Genomic DNA, 17,258 nt, shown 5'->3' on the forward strand with positions numbered 1-17,258 from the left:
ACAATACGACGAAACATGCACGTACGCGAGCGCACACCCACGCGCGCACATATACGCACAGAGTCAGTGGCCTCTGCGGAGCGCCTGATCATTTATCCACAACATTAACAACAGTATGGATTTCAACGTGAGGAAACTTGCCTCAGATGCGGGAATTTTCTTCAGTCGGGCTGTGCAGGTAAGATTTCTTCGGTATGCCGTCATAAATACACGAGGTTTAATGTAAATGAAAGTGAATGGTTGATGTGTAGTGCGTGACTCTTTATAGCACCTCCTCTATCATCATGTGTTTCCTACATCACATCAGATAACAGCGCATTTAACGTTTTAGTTCAGAGCTTCTAGTCAAATGCATGTAAACAGCCCATTTTTTTACTGCGTGGTCATGCAGTTAAATAATATGGAATGTGGTATAAGTAGAAACGTACAAAATATTGTTAAATGGGAAAAGAATATATACATATTTTAAATATCAATCAATTGCTTTCATTATGTTATCAGGAATTTTAATGCATTTTCTTGGATGAAGTATAAAAATAATGGTTACAGTAATGTTACAGTGTTACAGCTACAGTCCTGCTGAAGTCTAACAGATGGATCCCTGTTGATTTGTTTGTGTTTGCTGTAGTTTACAGAGGAGAAATTTGGACATGCAGAAAGAACTGAGCTGGATGCTCATTTTGAGAATCTTCTGTCCAGAGCCGATTGTACCAAAAACTGGACTGAGAAGATCTACAGACAGACAGAAGTTCTGCTTCAGCCAAATCCAGGTACATCACAGTTGACATGGCGTCATATTTCCCCCACAGCAGTGTATGTAGGTCTATCAAAAAATTAATCGCATACAAAATAAAAGTTTGTGTTTTTATAATATGTGTGTGTGTACTGTGTTTACATATATTATTTATATATAAATACACACATACATGTATGAATTAATGTTATTATGTCATGTTATTTATGTAAAAAAAATATATATATGTGTGTGTGTATATATATCACAATCTAACTAAATATATATTCCTGTAAATGTTTCTTAAATACAGCCCATGAATGTGTATATTTTTATATATAAATCCACACATAAATTATTATAAAAAAAAACTTTTATTTTGTATGCGATAAATCGCGATTTATCTTTTGACAACCCTAATTTATACACACAAATGATCTAAATCACCCATTTACAGAAGACTGGAACATTATTATTCAAGTCTAGTGTTCGAAAAAGTAATTTAATCCATTTTAAATAATGATAATGTAGATGAAATGCCAACTTTTGCTTAAATGCATATTAATCCTAACATTATTGTTATATTTTTAGTTAAAATTGTGCTTATATATAAAATATATTGGGTTTATTTCACTTCATTAAGCAGTGACCTCAAACCTGAACATTGGGAAACAGAGTTTAAAGGCGGAGTCCATGATGTTTGAAAGCCAATGTTGATATTTGAAATCACCTAAACAAACACGCCCCTACCCCAATAGAATCTAGACCTTCGGTTGATAGACCCACCCCACACATACGCAACCCGGCATTTGATTTTATTTGATTGGCTATTGAGAGTGAGGAGCTGTCGTCATGGTACAGAGCCCCTCCCCCTTTCCGCCATGTTGGCAGGATTCCGGCGGCAGAACATGATTGTTTACGTGTGTTCTTAGCTCCGTAGTAGAGTAGTTTTTCGCAATTCTACCCTGCTTTAACATGTCTCGCAGTTACTGCTGCGTTAAAAACTTCTCCAGTACCTCACACGATACATATGGAAAACATACGAACAATGAAATACAGTTTTTTAGGTTACCGAAATGAAGACACCATTATGCATAACAAAGACATCTCCCGCAATGGCATATTTGCATTAAAAATTTCATAATTGAACGAACGACACTTGCAATTGTCATAAACATGCATAAAACATCCTTTATATTCATGACATGTGTCATGTCATAAATAATAATGAAGGTTTTATGTCAGTCTTATGCACACCCCTTCAAGTAGAGTGTTACCCACACTGTTAATGGCTTTATTCTTTAATCATTTACATCTTGCAATCACACATATAACGACCATAGGCACTTTGCAGCCCCCAACACAAAAACCTGGTAAAGTTACAACAGTGGCATTGGGCTAAAATCAAATTACAAATAAATACCTAAATATTCTACATCACAACATGTTGGAAACGTTTGTGTACATTGGACACCTCGTGTTTAGAAACCGTCGCAGTTAATTACTTTGTCATTTTGGTCAAGAAGTGTCTGCTAAATGCACTGTAATTACAATACACAAACGCGTGTGAAGAAACTTAAGTTACCTTTGCCAGTACAACGCTGTTTGTGAGCTTGTTCCTGTAAGGTCCCTTTCTTTCGCCTCATCTTTTTGCATTGCTTTATTCCTTTTCTTTATCGTATTTGTAGATCGTCTCTGTCCTGCCGAAATGATAAATTAAGAGCTTTGGAAGTCGCGCCTCTGTGAAGTTGCCTCTGGCAACCGACAGCGTCTCCTACCATCATGGCCGACCGGCCCAAACTCCGCCCAAATCGGCACGTGACTCCTCACTCTCAATAAGTGTGTTTTGGTAGTCGGCCCGTCTCCTTTTCCAAAGCGGTTTTCAAACATCTAGACTCCGCCTTTAACTAACGTTGCAGATCAGAAAATATTTTTGAAAATGACACAAATTAAATTTAATTCATGCCACAGTTTGATCTTTAAGCTTCTTATCATTACCTTCATCAAAGGTGTGTTGGGAACATGTCGTCAGAACAGGTGCTGATGGTATCAGGAACTTCACAAAAGCATCACATTTTCCAGTTCGTTGCCCTTTTGTTCATTCACGGTTTTCACTGTTAACACTGATGTACTTTAGAAACTGCTCATGTGCTGGATATTTTAATATTTTAAATGTTCTGAACTCAAATTCAACAGTGTTGGTCTGATGATATATTTAAAGGTAATAGGCTTTTTACCAAACGTTACACGAACAAACTGAAAATCAGGTCTTATCTCACCCACGTGTAGAGAAAGTGTTAAAGGGACACTCCACTTTTTTTTTTTAAATATGCATATTTTCCAGCTCCCCTAGAGTTAAACAGTTGATTTTTACCATTTTGGAATCCATTCAGCTGATCTCCGGGTCTGGCGCTACCACTTTTAGCATAGCTTAGCATAATCTATTGAATCTGATTAGACCATTAGCATCGCGCCTAAAAAAAAATCAAAGAGATTGGATATTTTTTCTATTTAAAACTTGACTCTTGTTTAGTTACGTCGTGTACTAAGACTGACAGAAAATTAAAAGTTGCGAGATATCTAGGCAGATTGGTTCGGAACTATGCTCTCTGGCATAATAATCAAGGTCTTTGCTGTTGTAACATGGCTGCAGCAGGCGCAATGATATTACGCACTGCATGAAAATGGTCCCCTGCTGTTGAAAGTAACAAAGCGGACTATTTTCGGGCACTGCGTAATATCATTGCACCTACTAAAGGGATAATGGTGCCACATGGTGATCAACATAAAAAAAAAGTTTAATCTTACCACTTAGCAAAATGAAAAAACACTGACAATCAAGAATGCATGATTATATGATGTCATGGCTTTGCAGTAAAAACATTTTGTTATAATTGAAGTCAATGGGGCAAAAAAGCCACAAACAACTAATTAAAGAGAAAAAAATAAAATCTGATGCTGCACAAAAACTTAAAATGTATCAAAGCCATGGTTTTTACTAATCTTTGACATGCCCAAGACTGTGAAAAGGTTAAAAACAATTCAGTCCACAATCACTTTTTATATTGAAAATCTGTTATTTTGTGTGTGTTTTTTCCCAAATCAGTGACACCACTTATTAACTTGGCAATTAAAGAGTTAAAATCATACAATTTTTGTAAAAATATGGCACTTTTGACCATTTTACAGCCATTGAATTTAGTGGCTTTTTGGTCCACAAACAACCCACAAGGGTTAAGGTATTCTAGTTCTAGTTCAATGGACATTGTTTATGCTTATCTTTGGTAGTTTCTTTGAAGACATCTTAAGTTAAATATGAAGCACACGCAAAAGACCTGAAATGGAAGTGATTTGACATGTTTTGCAGAATACGGAAGTTTGTTGCGCAAAACCCCTGTTTGTTTATTTCTATTATTTTATAAGAATGAGTGATAGTTGATCAGGTTTGTTGCTGGAAAAACACTGTAAAATGTAAATGTTTGTTAGACTTTGCATCATATTTTCATTCACATTAACTGTTCACCTTCACTTTTGAATATACTAGAATAAAAGATGTTAAACATTTCTACAAAAAAAGGGGGAAAACGAAGAAAAAAAATGTAAGATTTATCAACAGAACATTTTCTTTTTAGGAAACATGTTTTAAATGTGTTTGTTGGAAGCCTGGTGGTGATGATGTTGAGGTTCAAGAGACTGTGGTTTATTTCGCTTGTAGCCTAAGTTTAGTTTTTATTTCTGGTAAATGCATTTAGACTAAAAAAACATAAAAGTTGTGTTCATCTGTGAAGATTATCTTGTTGGACAAAATATATGTCATAAACTTTTGTTAAACACAGAACTTATTTTTTTGTGATAACCCAAAAGTTACATCATCTCTGCGGCACTGTAACCGCCGGGTTCACAGACAAAGCTGAAGTGTAGTCCTAGACTAAAACACAAGTTTGAGCTGTCTCAAGTGAAAATAACTTGCACTGACGGATCTTAAAATATGCCAGCGCCATTGATTTGTCTCACTAGATACACACCAGTAACATCTTTTCTAAGGTATATTTATAAAAGATGCGTAAACATCTTAATTTAATTAAGGCCTAGTCCTAGCTTTAGCTAAGCCTTGTCTGTTTAACCAGATCTAAGTTTAACATGATGCTGTTGTAGGTCTTGATATGTATCGCAGCTGTATTTGTGTTTCTTTAAATATTTGTTTGTCTGGCAGGTGCCCGAATCGAAGAGTTCCTGTATGAGAAAATTGACCGGAAGGTTCCACCTCGGGCCACTAATGGAGAGATATTAGGCCAGTATATGCTGGAGGCTGGAAAAGAGTTTGGGGCAGACACTCCATACGGTAAAAAATCTCAAACTGTACATAGATTTAGTCAGCATGAATGTGGTGTTTTTTTAGTGTCAGGTTTTAGCACAGATATCTAAGAGACAATATTTGTTTTTTTTGCGAATGTAAAATGGCTGTGAGTACTCAGTACAGTTTGTGCAGATGTAGGCTGCCAGGATCAATTATATTCTCTGTAAAACAGATTGATTTCATTTTTTTTGGTGCAGGCTCTGTGGAAACAGCCAGACCAATTCCTCCTGATGCATTTTACTTTCAGTTCCCCATCAGAGAGATCAATAGTGTTTAGAGGTCACAGGTCATCAGGCAGGATATGACATCAGTCTTTAATGAGAGTTAAACCATGAATATAAACCAGTCATTTAAAGGCGGGGTGCATGATCTCTGAAAGCCAATGTTGACATTTGAAATCACCTAAACAAACACGGCCCTACCCCAATAGAATCTGGAACATTCATTTGATAGACCTGCCCCACACATATGCTACCCAGGCAACGATGTCGGTTAGTAGACACGCCCCTTACTGCTGATTGGCTACAAGTGTGTTTTGGTAATCGGCCTGACTTCCTTTTCCTTATTCAAAAGTCATGCACATAGCCTTTAAATGGATAGTTCACCCAAAAATAAAAATTCTGTCATCCTTTACTCACCCTCATGTTGTTTTGAATCGTGTTTATGTAGTGGATTATAGGCTGTAGAGAACGTTCAGAAAGCAAACACTTAAACCACAATGACAAGCTCAAATGTCATGGCAATAATACTAAATGACAAAAAATTAGATATATACAATAAACAATCGTGTATTTGAAGTTGAATGTATAATCTCTGTCTGTAGTGAATGATAACAGATCTGTACAGCAGTGTGGACATGATTCTGTTTATCTGTGATGAGTGAAGTGCACTTAGTGGTTTTAAATGACTCATTAATGTATTATAATGGACCTGATGGCTTCAGGCACATGATGTTTATCTTTGAATGCTCAGGACTAATGTCGGAGTGATGTCTTACCTAAGCCTTTTAAAGTATGGAAATCTGATCTTTTGTACAAAGGTGTTCACTTGGAAATTCACAAATGTAATTATTTGATTAATGACCCAGAAATAGTATTTTATATTATATAAATATATGTCAAATAATATTATTTCAGTTTAAAATGTACTTTTGGACATAAATGTGTCTTGACATTGTGTGAACACATTCACCCTACAATAAAAAAATCAACCTTTTCTTTTATTTAATCCCAGTTAAACCAGAGCAGTGCAATGTGACATCACAAAAACCCCACCCATGGCCACTGACTGACTTTTTAGTTTTACCCAAAAGCTTTCTAAATGTGTTTGTTAGCACACTGTAGCACTTATGCTGCTAAATATACCATTGTCTCAGACTGTATTCACAAGAATCAGATCTATTTTTAACCAAAAGTGCTCAATGTCTGTTGGTTAATTCTAACAGAGTACATTGACTGAACTCATTGACTGATTGGCTGAACTTGTAAAATGATGCTTTTAATTGAATCTGCTGATTGATTGATTGATTTTTGCTGTGCAGGGAGCACATTGATCAAAGTGTCCGACTGTCAAAGGAAACTGGGCGGTGCTGAGCGAGAGTTTCTCCAGACCTCGTCCATTAGTTTCCTCACACCACTGCGAAACTTTCTGGAGGGCGACTGGAGAACCATTTCGGTGAGATGATCTGTATGTTGAGATGGGAGATGTTCATCAGGTACTAAAGATGTATTGATGTTCTGTTAAACCCCACAGAGGGAGCGCAGGCTTTTGGAGAACCGTCGCTTGGATCTTGATGCCTGTAAAGCTCGTCTTAAGAAAGCCAAAGCTGCAGAGAGCAAAGCTGCCGTAAGCCCTCTTTTCTGACTTACTTTCTAACATTTAAAGAACCGAATATCAGTTTCAGAATGGGTTCTAGATCCTTAACCCTTTTTCAAGCTCTGTAGCCTAGTCTCACACTAGCTGCGTTTCCATTAAAGATTTGCACAAAACTCTAGCGTTATTTTCTAAATGTAGACAAAATTATTGCGAAATGATTTTGACTAAAACGTAATTTTGTTGTCTCGCGATAAGTAATTCAAAAAATTATAGTGACTGGTGTTTTCGACGTTATATGGTGCCGCGCAGACATGCAGATGACATCAAAATACCATGAGAGCTACTCGAAAGCATACAGATTCCCAAATCGTTGTATTTTGATGTCATGCACTGCAAAAAAAAAAAAAAAAAATTCTTAGTATTTTTGTCTTGTTTTCAGTAAAATATCTAAAACTTCTTAAATTAAGATGCTTTTTCTTGATGAGCAAAACGACCCAAGAAAATAAGTCTAGTTTTTAGACCAAAAATAATTTAAGTGATTTTGTGCATAAAACAAGCAAACAAAATTTTTTCTTAAACACTAAATTCAAGAAAAATTTGCTTTCACCATTGGCAGATTTTTTTGCTTGTTTTATGCACAAAGTCACTTGAATTTGATATTTTTGGTCTGTGGACTGGACTTGTTTTCTTGGGTCGTTTTGCTCATCGGGAAGGAGCATCTTAATTTATGAAGTTTTAGATGTTTTTGCTGAAAGCAGGACAAAAATACTATTTTTTTTCTAGAAAATAATTTTTGAAGTGTGTGCTTGTCAACCACCCGTCTTCTCTCTTTTCCTCCAATCAAACATACTGTGCCATATTTAAAGAATAATAATGTGAATTTTACGCACGCTAGTTGACCTGTACATTTTTTCCATTGCAGTTTTGCAATATATTCTTTTTTTTTAATTGAAAACCACCTCACCCGAGCATTTTTGCAAAATTGCTGTTTCCATTGGGCGTTTCCATTCAATTTGCAATTTAAATTTGCGAAATTTTAAAGGTAATGGAAAGGCAGCTTCTGTTGTTTGTGCTGTGCGGTTGTGAATGTTTTGTATTGACTGCACACTAACCTTGTGTTTTTGCCTTGTCCTTCACAGTGTGAGGGAGAAGTGAGTATCACACATGTATTATTCTCTCATGTTTACAATATCCTTTTAGTTTTTTGTATAAATTATGTTATGGACAGGGGTGCACATTACTTTTTTGTCCTGGTTCTCAAAGTAGCACCTGGAGATGCTGCCTGGTACTCACAATATTCATAGCATCGACATCCTACATGCTGTCATCATCACTAATCTCCTGACTACTCTCTTTGCCATATCTCTTTGGTTTAAACATGGTAGATGATGATGTATATAAAATAAAATATGCCTGGTTTTTAACCTTTATAAATGACTACTAACTCATATAAATTTCAAATAGTGTTAAAGACAAGTAAATGGTCAGAAAAAAAATCTGACGGTACATTCACACGGGGCGAAAGCGCTAATGCTTGACGGAAGGCTTGTCTGAAGCGTGGCCAACAGCCAATCACAGTGGCCGTTACACATGCTCCGGTCTTCCATAAGCGTAATTGGCTATGTTATTTGCATAAGGCAATCTGATTGGCTGACGCACGCGTTGCCGCTTGAAAAGTTGAGAAATGTTCAACTTCTGCCGCGAGCAACGGCAGTGACGTGGTGCCGACGGATCCACAATTCAGTTCGGCAACGCATGACGTCACCCATTAAAAGTGAATGGAAACCGTCAACGCTTACGCCTGTGTGAATGTACCATAATTATAAGCAATAGCACAAATAAATACAATAGTACAAACATACAAATAAAATCAAACCGTTTATGTTTTTAGGTTGGTCTGTAATTTTCAAGTACAGTACAGAAACTAAAGTCATCAGAAAATACTGCCTAGTTTTTACTGTATAAATTGGATTAATTCTTACTAAAGTTACAAATGTTATTTAGTCAAGACAAGGAAAGATTTTCTTTGTCTGTTGTTTGATAAACATTAAAAACAATATCAGGTTTATACTCTAAAAAGTTTTGCATCTCAGGTGCGTGCAAACAACACATCAGTAAAGAGATCGCCTGCGATCTGTTTTGCATCTTGTTGTGCTTAAATATTTAAATTGGCCAATCGTAATAAAATTTAACACGTTTGTAAAAATTAATTATCTTACCAATGATGCATGATGAAATCCCTTATGTTGCAGTAAATTAGGTAACTATCTAACAAAGTTCCAGCAGGGTTGGTACGCAAAAGTGCCTTTTAGAGCAGTGTCTGGTGCGCATTTTTATTTTAATCACGCATGCGCATCTGCCCACCAGTTATGTGCACCCCTGGTTATAAAGACCTTTTTGTCTGTAACAAAAAAGCTAAATCTACAGCAGAATAATGCATTGCATAAAGTGAAAGACTTCATTTCTTAAAATTGTATTACATTCACATTTATGCATTTACCATTAAAGCATCCAAAGCATTTAAGTTGCACATTTATAATATATATTATGTGGGATCGACCCATGACATTTGCTCCAGAACACTTGATAAAATGATCAATATATTTTTTCACGTTTAAAGTATTTATTCCAATTAAAAATTGTAGTTGGTGACAATCTTGTGAAATGCAATATTGCACTCAGTGTGTTTTTGTGTATTTGGACTTGTTAGAGTATTTAGTTATTAGCTTAGCATCATCTATGACCTCTAGTGGCTGATGTTTGAATTGAATGTGATTAAGGAGGCTTTCACACTGGCACTTTAGTTCAAAACAGGGCACAGTTCGCATGAAAAATGTATAAGGTGAATTCTGTAATGTGGAGCTCGGAGTGCAGTGCACCGTGAGACTACCTGAAGGAGGTGGTCTGAGCTCGGTTGTGGCACGATGTGTCCAAAATCATAGAAAATCATAGTAAATATTCACTCTGATAGTGTAGAATAAACTTACACTGAAAAATTCACAAAGATCACTGTTTGTATTTGACTAACTTTACACTTTTTTGGTCATTCTGAAAGATCAGAACTAACACATTGCTTCATTGGTATTTTATAAGGTTAATTGTCATACAGTATAGATTTAAATGAGCTGTCAGGTGATTTTCTGATCTTTGAATCTTTCAGGCTGTTTGCATGGCAGAGTCATCACAGCTCCTGTTCTGTCTGTGTGTTTTGGATTGGCTGCAGTATTTTATACATTATACATTATTGACGTGTTTGGGATGATGTGGATATTGAAGTAAGTTTCTTTGTTTCAGGCTGTGCCCGACTTCCAAGAAACCAGACCACGAAATTATGTCCTGTCTGCGAGTGCGTCTGCGGTAAGACCATACTGTGATCCCATAAATGCAAAACTACATAGACACATACATATACTATACAGACATTCATGAGAGATGTGATCTGTCTGTCTGTATAATCCTGATGTGCTGTTGTCATGCTGTGTGTTTTCCTACAGTATATCTGTGATCCAGAGATCTGTTGTATTAAATTGAAGTTTGACTCGTGTACACTTCTGCCTGTTGTGTTGTCATGTTATGATGATGTCATTGTGTTTGTGTGTCTCTTCTTCTGGTCAGCTCTGGAATGAGGAGCTTCAGAAAGTAAGTCTGACATCACTGATCTTCCTCCTCATTGTCATGACAACACTCTTATTCTCATTTATGTATTACACTATAATAATGCAAAACATCCTAACAGTAGATGTAAGCAAAATAAAGCTTTCGTTTTTCAATAAAGTTGAGGTGAGATGGATATTTCTTGTGTATTTTTTATTTTCCCCCATTTTCAGACGCTTTCTTACAAATAAATGACATAATCTCTCTCTCTCTTATGCTTTCTCTCTCTCTCTCAGGCAGAGCATGAGCTGCGAGTTGCTCAGACAGAGTTTGATAGGCAGGCTAAAGTCACCCGGCTGCTGGTAGAGGGGATCGGCAGCACACATGTAAGTCCTGCTACATTAACACACAATACACAGATTTATATTTACATTTATCTTATATGTAGTCTAAGTATAAATGGTTAACATAGCAGTGCAAAGGTCTTTGGTGTAATTCCTATACAGTACTGATGACATGCATACTGGTAGGGCTGCATAACGATTAATCGCGACTAGTCGTTTGCATAATACAAGTTTTTGTTTACATCATTTATGTGTGTACTGTGTATAATAATTGTGTATAAATAAATACACACACATGTAGATATTTAAGAAATATTTACATGTGTATATACATTTCATATAATGGGCAGTCAAAAGATTAATCGCAATTAATAACATAGAAAATAAAGATTTTTGTTTTTGTTTACATTGTTTACATAATATATTTGTGTGTATTGTATGCAATTATTATCTATATATAAATACACACATACATGTATCAATTTAAGAAAACAATTATTTATGTATATTTCTTTAAAAGTTAAATACAATATAAAATATATCAATCTAAATAAATATACTTGTAATTGTTTCTTAAATACATGCATGTGTGTGTATTTATTTATATATACAAAATAATTACACACAGCACATAGTCGTATAAAGTATTATGCAAAAAACTAACTTTTATTTTGTATGCAATTAATCACGATTAATCTTTTGACAGCCCTAATAATTTTAGGGATGGATAACGATTAATCGTGATTAATCTATAGTCGAATAAAAGTTTTTGTTTACATCATATATGTGTGTGAACTGTGTATAATTACTTTGTATAGATAAATGCACACACATGCATGTATATGTGTATATACATTTGTATATTTATGTATAATTTATATTATGTATAAATATAAATACTTAATATATAAATATATATTTTTTCTTAAAATTATACATGCATATGTGTGTATTTATATAAACATAATTATTAACACAGCACACACACATATATGATGTAAACAAAAACTTTTATTCTGCAAATGATTAGTCAATTAATTGTTATCCAGCCTAAATCGCTTCATAAAAAAGCTGTAAATGTGAAAGCATTTGTTTACAATTGACAAAATGACCATCACAACATCACTGAAAATATGTTTTTTAAAAACATAATTTAGAAACTTTACATGCTAATGGTAAACTTCACATTAAAAAAATCCTAAAATCTTTTTTGTATGAGCAGCTGTGTGTGTTGTGTTTGCGCAGGTGAATCATCTGCGCTGTCTGCGCGAGTTCGTGGAAGGACAGGTGATGTATTATAACCAGTGTCACCAGTACATGCAAGAACTGCAGAGAGAACTGGGCAGGTGCGCATCATACTGGTATTTTAAGTTATTAACTATTATTACACCGCTCATTGGAATGCTTGATTCTCATTGGCCAGTCGCGACATTTGCAGGTTTGTTATTCCCGGATAATTAAAAATAACCCGGTAACCCGAATGCTGCAAATCATATTGACAAGTACAGTTTAATATTATACAAAAATTAAATACACGTCTTTTACGACATTATGGCCCCGTACACACTGCATATTAATTCAGTTGTCACTTCACCTTTTAATGCTTAATCCTGTTCTGTACACACACAGTTCAGTAATTTACGGGACTCACAACCGCATTCTACAACCAAATTAACTCCCGCAAAATGCAGGTAGTGACAACCGAATTTACAAAAACTCTGCACAGTGTGTACATAACCGAACTGAACAACTAGTAGTTAATCAAGTGTTTCATCATAAACAGGACAGGTCTCTCTTCTGAAAAAATAAATGCTTAGAAGAGGAAAAAGTCTTCTGTATGCGCGGTTCAGAAAATTACAGATGCACAAGTGTTTGCTGACTAATGTTGCCAGATCTTGCACTAAAAAAACAGCGAACAAGAAAAATCGAATAATAAACCGAAATAAATCTAAATGCTTTACCTCAAAGATCTAAATATTGGGACCGGCACCCTCACACTTTATTAACACCAAAAACTTGATCGCTTCATGAGCCAAAAGCCATAAACGGTTAAGCGCCAAAACGGAATTTACGTACAAAAAAGACGAGGACCTGGCAAGACTGCGCGCTCCGCGCTGTGAAGCAGCCTCACAAAAGCGTAAAATACACAACGCCAAGACGGAGGTTTATTGCAAAACACAATGCTGTTATTATTTTGGTCAAAGCTGTGAGTGATAAGCACACGAGACGGCAGAACGTTGCTATAGTTATCTCTGTGTCAATCATCACATTTTCGGGAGTGAGTCTTGTTCCGTACAGACATGAAACGAACATTTAGGGGATTCACTCCCGCATTTTAATGCGGTTGTCACTCCCGAAAGTTTGCAGTGTGTACGAGACCTATATTTACCAATGATTAAATCAAATAGTGTGTTTGTTACATTTGAACTTCAAATGAGATATTTTGAATTAATATTTAATGTTCCTTACGTTACTTATAAGGTAAATAGCCATGTAATAAGCAGGATAATGTACAGGTTGCCAGTTGTTATCGCAAAATAAGCCCCTTTAGTGTAATACAAGACCTTCTGCTTCGGTCCTGATTACACTGTCAGGGTTTATTTTTGTGATAACAACTAGCTCCCTATACAATATCCCTTACACATCGTTGCCAGGTCCATTCAGCTTAGTTCTGAAGTTGATGTTTTTCTGTGGGTTCGAGATGGAAGGATTTGATTCCTTCGTTTTTAGGATTTGTGCTATGAATAGTCATTGGAATGCTTTTGGACTAATCTGGTTTTATTACATGGATCTGGCAACCCTGCCCTTACATGTCAGTGTAGAAATGCCCCTGTCTCACGTAAGCCATGATTTATTAATGATCTGTTTCTTAAGGGAATAATGTTAAGGTGATCATGTGATCTAAACATTTGGGCACCTGTATATAGAATTAAACAATTTTATCTGGAAGTTTGCTATTGGACACACCTGGTTTCCCTTCATAACTGTTCTCTCTTTCAGAACATGCACCGACTCATCTGCGGTGGATTCTCACTCCTCCAGCGATCCCGCAGACCCGTCCACTGTCCTGAATCCGCCATCTCCCCTGGAAACAGATGCTCTGCAGATCGAAGACGTTCAGCCGCCCGCTAGCGGCACACGCAAAGCCAAAGTCCTATTCGACTACAAGGCAGGAGATTCCAGTGAGCTCTCGCTGCGGGCAGATGAGGTAAACAATTCATGTGACTTAAGGAAGGAAGATTAAAGATCATTTACTAGTATTGTAATTGATTTTTTTCCCATCATCAGGTGATCACAGTCTATACAGTGCCTGGAATGGACTCTGATTGGCTGATCGGTGAGAGAGGAAACCAGAAAGGAAAAGTGCCTGTTACGTACCTGGAGCTGTTGAGTTAAAGAGGCGAGAAAACACACAGTTTGTTGCTTTAACATCCATCAGCGACATGAACGCACACGGCACCATACAATGTCTGTCTTCAAATTACAGTTAATTTACTGAAAATCAAATGAGATGCATGTAATGAATGATAAGTGTTTTTTTTTATTCATTTGAATTTATTTATGTATGATATGTTTTGGAGAAGTTCATCGATATTGACAGTTGCTGAGTGCAAAATTGGCCAGGATTTTTATTTTATTTTAGTAAAACACATAAAAGGAAGATTATTTAAAATTAGTTTTTGACTAATATTAACTCTCTATCTACATTTTAGACCAATATAAAATAATGCAATGTTTTGCGTTATGAAACAGTCAAATATCAGAAAAAATAATTAATTCCCAAAAGCTTAAAACTAGTGGTTGCCCGTTTTTAATAGCCAATATTGAGAAAGCAATGTGGCTGATATAACACAAATGTAATCACCGTAAACAAGTACATTTTTTTTAAACATTTATTGCGTAGAATATTTATGAATATGTGATGAGCTTAAATGAAAAAGCCGTTAAAGGCCACCTCCAAAAATGATCCGCTTCATACCACTTTTAGCATAGCTTAGCATAATATGATTAGACCATTGGCATCGTGCTCAATAATGACCAAAGAGTTTTGATATTTTTCCTATTTAAAACTTGACTCTTCTGTAGTTGCATTGTGTGCTGGGACAGAGAGAAAATTAAAAGTTGCGATTTTCTAGGCCGATATGGTTAGGACAATACTCTCATTGCGGCGTAATAATCAAGGACTTTGCTGCTGTAACATGGCTGCGGAAGGCGCAATAATATTGCGCAGCGCCTGAAAATAGTCCCCTTGGTAACTTTAATAGCAGGGGACTATTTTCGGGCACTGCGTAACATCATTGCGCAAGTTTAAATTTTCTGTCTGTCTTGGTGCACGGTGTAACTAAGAGTCAAGTTTTATTATTTTTGAGGGCGATGCTGGTGGTCTAATCAGATTCAGTGGATTGTGCTAAGCTATGCTAAAAGTGGTACCACCAGACCCGGAGATCGGCTGAATGGATTCCAACTCAAGGGAAGCTGGATAATGAGCCTATTTTTTAAAAAGTGGAGTGTCCCTTTAATATCCTTTTAAAGGCACAATATGTAGGATTTTCACCACTATAGGTCACATTTTCAAAACAAACAAATTGAAAGATTTATGGGGGGAAAACGATAATTCACTCCCCCCCAAAATATTTTCTGATTTATCGGCCACTGTAATATATAGTATAATATAATTATACATTTTCAGAGCATGTACAAACTTGACTAGCTGCTTGTTTTCTGCAAACTGAGAAACTGAACTGAGTCAGTAGTTCAGTAAAACAGATGATGATCTTTCTTCAGGTTTTTCTAAAACTCACCACTAATGCCATTCAACTAAGCTTAATATTACACACATGTAATGTACAGATATTTGCACTGTTATGAAGTTTAAGAACACCTTCATAATGCCTGATTAAAACTGCCTTACAACATCTCATTCAGACACATGTGATCTTTAAACATCAGATAAAATATTGTTTATTAAAGCAGCAACATGGTTTCTAGCATTTACAGACAAAACTACAACATTATGGATTGACTGGATTAAAATATGAATGTGAAATTCAAGTCTTACATGTTTGATCTGTAACACTTGTTTTTTTTGCATGAATACTCGATGCCTGTTGCACTTACACTTCAACTTCTGTAAGTGTCAATTGCATTTTTTGGTGTAATATTGACAAAATAGATCAACTGAATAAAGTATTTCAATGCGGTCCAGAAGGGCGGTGGTACCAGCTGTTAAAGCTTAAGCATAAAAAGTAATTATTTAAGCATTCAACTTTATCCAAGCTAAAAACAAGTGGTCAGAATAAAACGATGGATTGAACTACAACATTCAGCCAGACAGATTTACAACTGTTAGACGTGATATTAACGTTTATATTCGAAAGAGTGTGTGAAACAATGATAAATAGCGCTTCAGCATGAAACCGGTATAATCCAAGCAATTTTCTACAGCATATGTGTGTCATTCTGTGTCAGTACTTGTGCATGGCTGGTTTAACACACAAATATTTTTAAAAAGTTTACTTATTGCTTGAATACTTGGTGCATTCAAAATTAATTACATGGTTACTTGACTAGTAGTAACTAAACTTTACTGAAAACCTTATTTTTTAATTGAAATATAATCTTATGGTGCAGCTCTACCATTTAGTTAGAGAAGCGAATTATTGTTTGATGCTAAACACATCGTTAACAAACTGTCTTTCAGATAATCTTTCTTTTATATTTTTAGTATATGCTTTATGTGTTTTAATAGTGATATGTCACATGTCTTGTCTGTGTTTAAAATCTGAAATATTTTAATGCCTGTTTATGTGTCTGTATAACAACACGTCATTACTGCAGCTTCTCGAACCAGACTGATAAAAAAACGTTACTGTTGTGCTTTTGTAAAACTGAATGCCACTTGAGTTCAATTGGATTGGACTTCCAGAAGCCATATTTAATTTGTTTTTTGCCATAAATAAGATACCTATCAGGAATATTTTTTGAACCAAATATGTTTTTTTACCTTTAATTTATTAACTATGTAATTTATACCCAATGAATAACTATAGTTTAGCGTTTTTGTGCAGCTAAAGATTGAAATGTTCATGATGTATTTTATTTGTTTCCATTCTGTGTTTTATTTATTATTATTTTAGTTTATATATAATGGCCACAATTGAACCCCTGATAAAATAAAACACATACGAGATAACATCTCTCTCTAGCCTTGCTTTTGACCACTCATCATTATTTTTTTAAGCATTTTAGAATGTAATAGATTTTGTTTAAAAAAAACGTAAGATGCAGAGAGCGATGCTCTTTTAGATTTAACATTTATTTAGTGCTGCATGGTCAAACTTCATAAAATCATAAAATAAACACATATAAACACACAATATGTGACCCTGGACCACAAAACCAGTCATAAGGGTCA

General features: G+C 35.5%; 1 protein-coding gene across 4 annotated transcripts; it reads left to right on the forward strand.

The window, feature by feature from the left end:
* The first annotated feature begins 21 nt into the window (after positions 1 to 21).
* Positions 22 to 17,039, forward strand: sh3glb2a (SH3-domain GRB2-like endophilin B2a). Of its 4 annotated transcripts, XM_055168053.2 has the most exons (12): positions 22 to 178; positions 629 to 770; positions 4,947 to 5,075; positions 6,631 to 6,764; positions 6,843 to 6,935; positions 8,045 to 8,056; positions 10,200 to 10,262; positions 10,521 to 10,544; positions 10,796 to 10,885; positions 12,089 to 12,189; positions 13,844 to 14,051; positions 14,132 to 17,039. In XM_055168053.2, exons 1-12 carry the CDS (start codon positions 116 to 118, stop codon positions 14,237 to 14,239), a joined length of 1,167 nt encoding a protein of 388 aa, XP_055024028.2. In that variant the 5' UTR covers positions 22 to 115; the 3' UTR covers positions 14,240 to 17,039. The 4 variants fall into 4 exon arrangements, with proteins under 4 accessions (XP_055024028.2, XP_055024030.2, XP_055024029.2 ...); XM_055168055.2 differs by lacking the exon at positions 10,521 to 10,544; XM_055168054.2 differs by lacking the exon at positions 8,045 to 8,056.
* The last annotated feature ends 219 nt before the right edge of the window (positions 17,040 to 17,258 follow it).

The sequence above is a fragment of the Misgurnus anguillicaudatus genome, chromosome 5 (assembly GCF_027580225.2).
Source record: "Misgurnus anguillicaudatus chromosome 5, ASM2758022v2, whole genome shotgun sequence".
NCBI lineage: Eukaryota > Metazoa > Chordata > Actinopteri > Cypriniformes > Cobitidae > Misgurnus > Misgurnus anguillicaudatus.

Bases quoted from the DNA above. Each gene is read 5' to 3' on its own strand.
- sh3glb2a (XM_055168053.2), top strand. From the start codon at position 116: ATGGATTTCAACGTGAGGAAACTTGCCTCAGATGCGGGAATTTTCTTC. The intron at 10,263-10,520 runs GTAAGACCATAC...TCTTCTGGTCAG, and splicing joins TGTCTGCGAGTGCGTCTGCG to CTCTGGAATGAGGAGCTTCA. The intron at 12,190-13,843 runs GTGCGCATCATA...TCTCTCTTTCAG, and splicing joins CTGCAGAGAGAACTGGGCAG to AACATGCACCGACTCATCTG.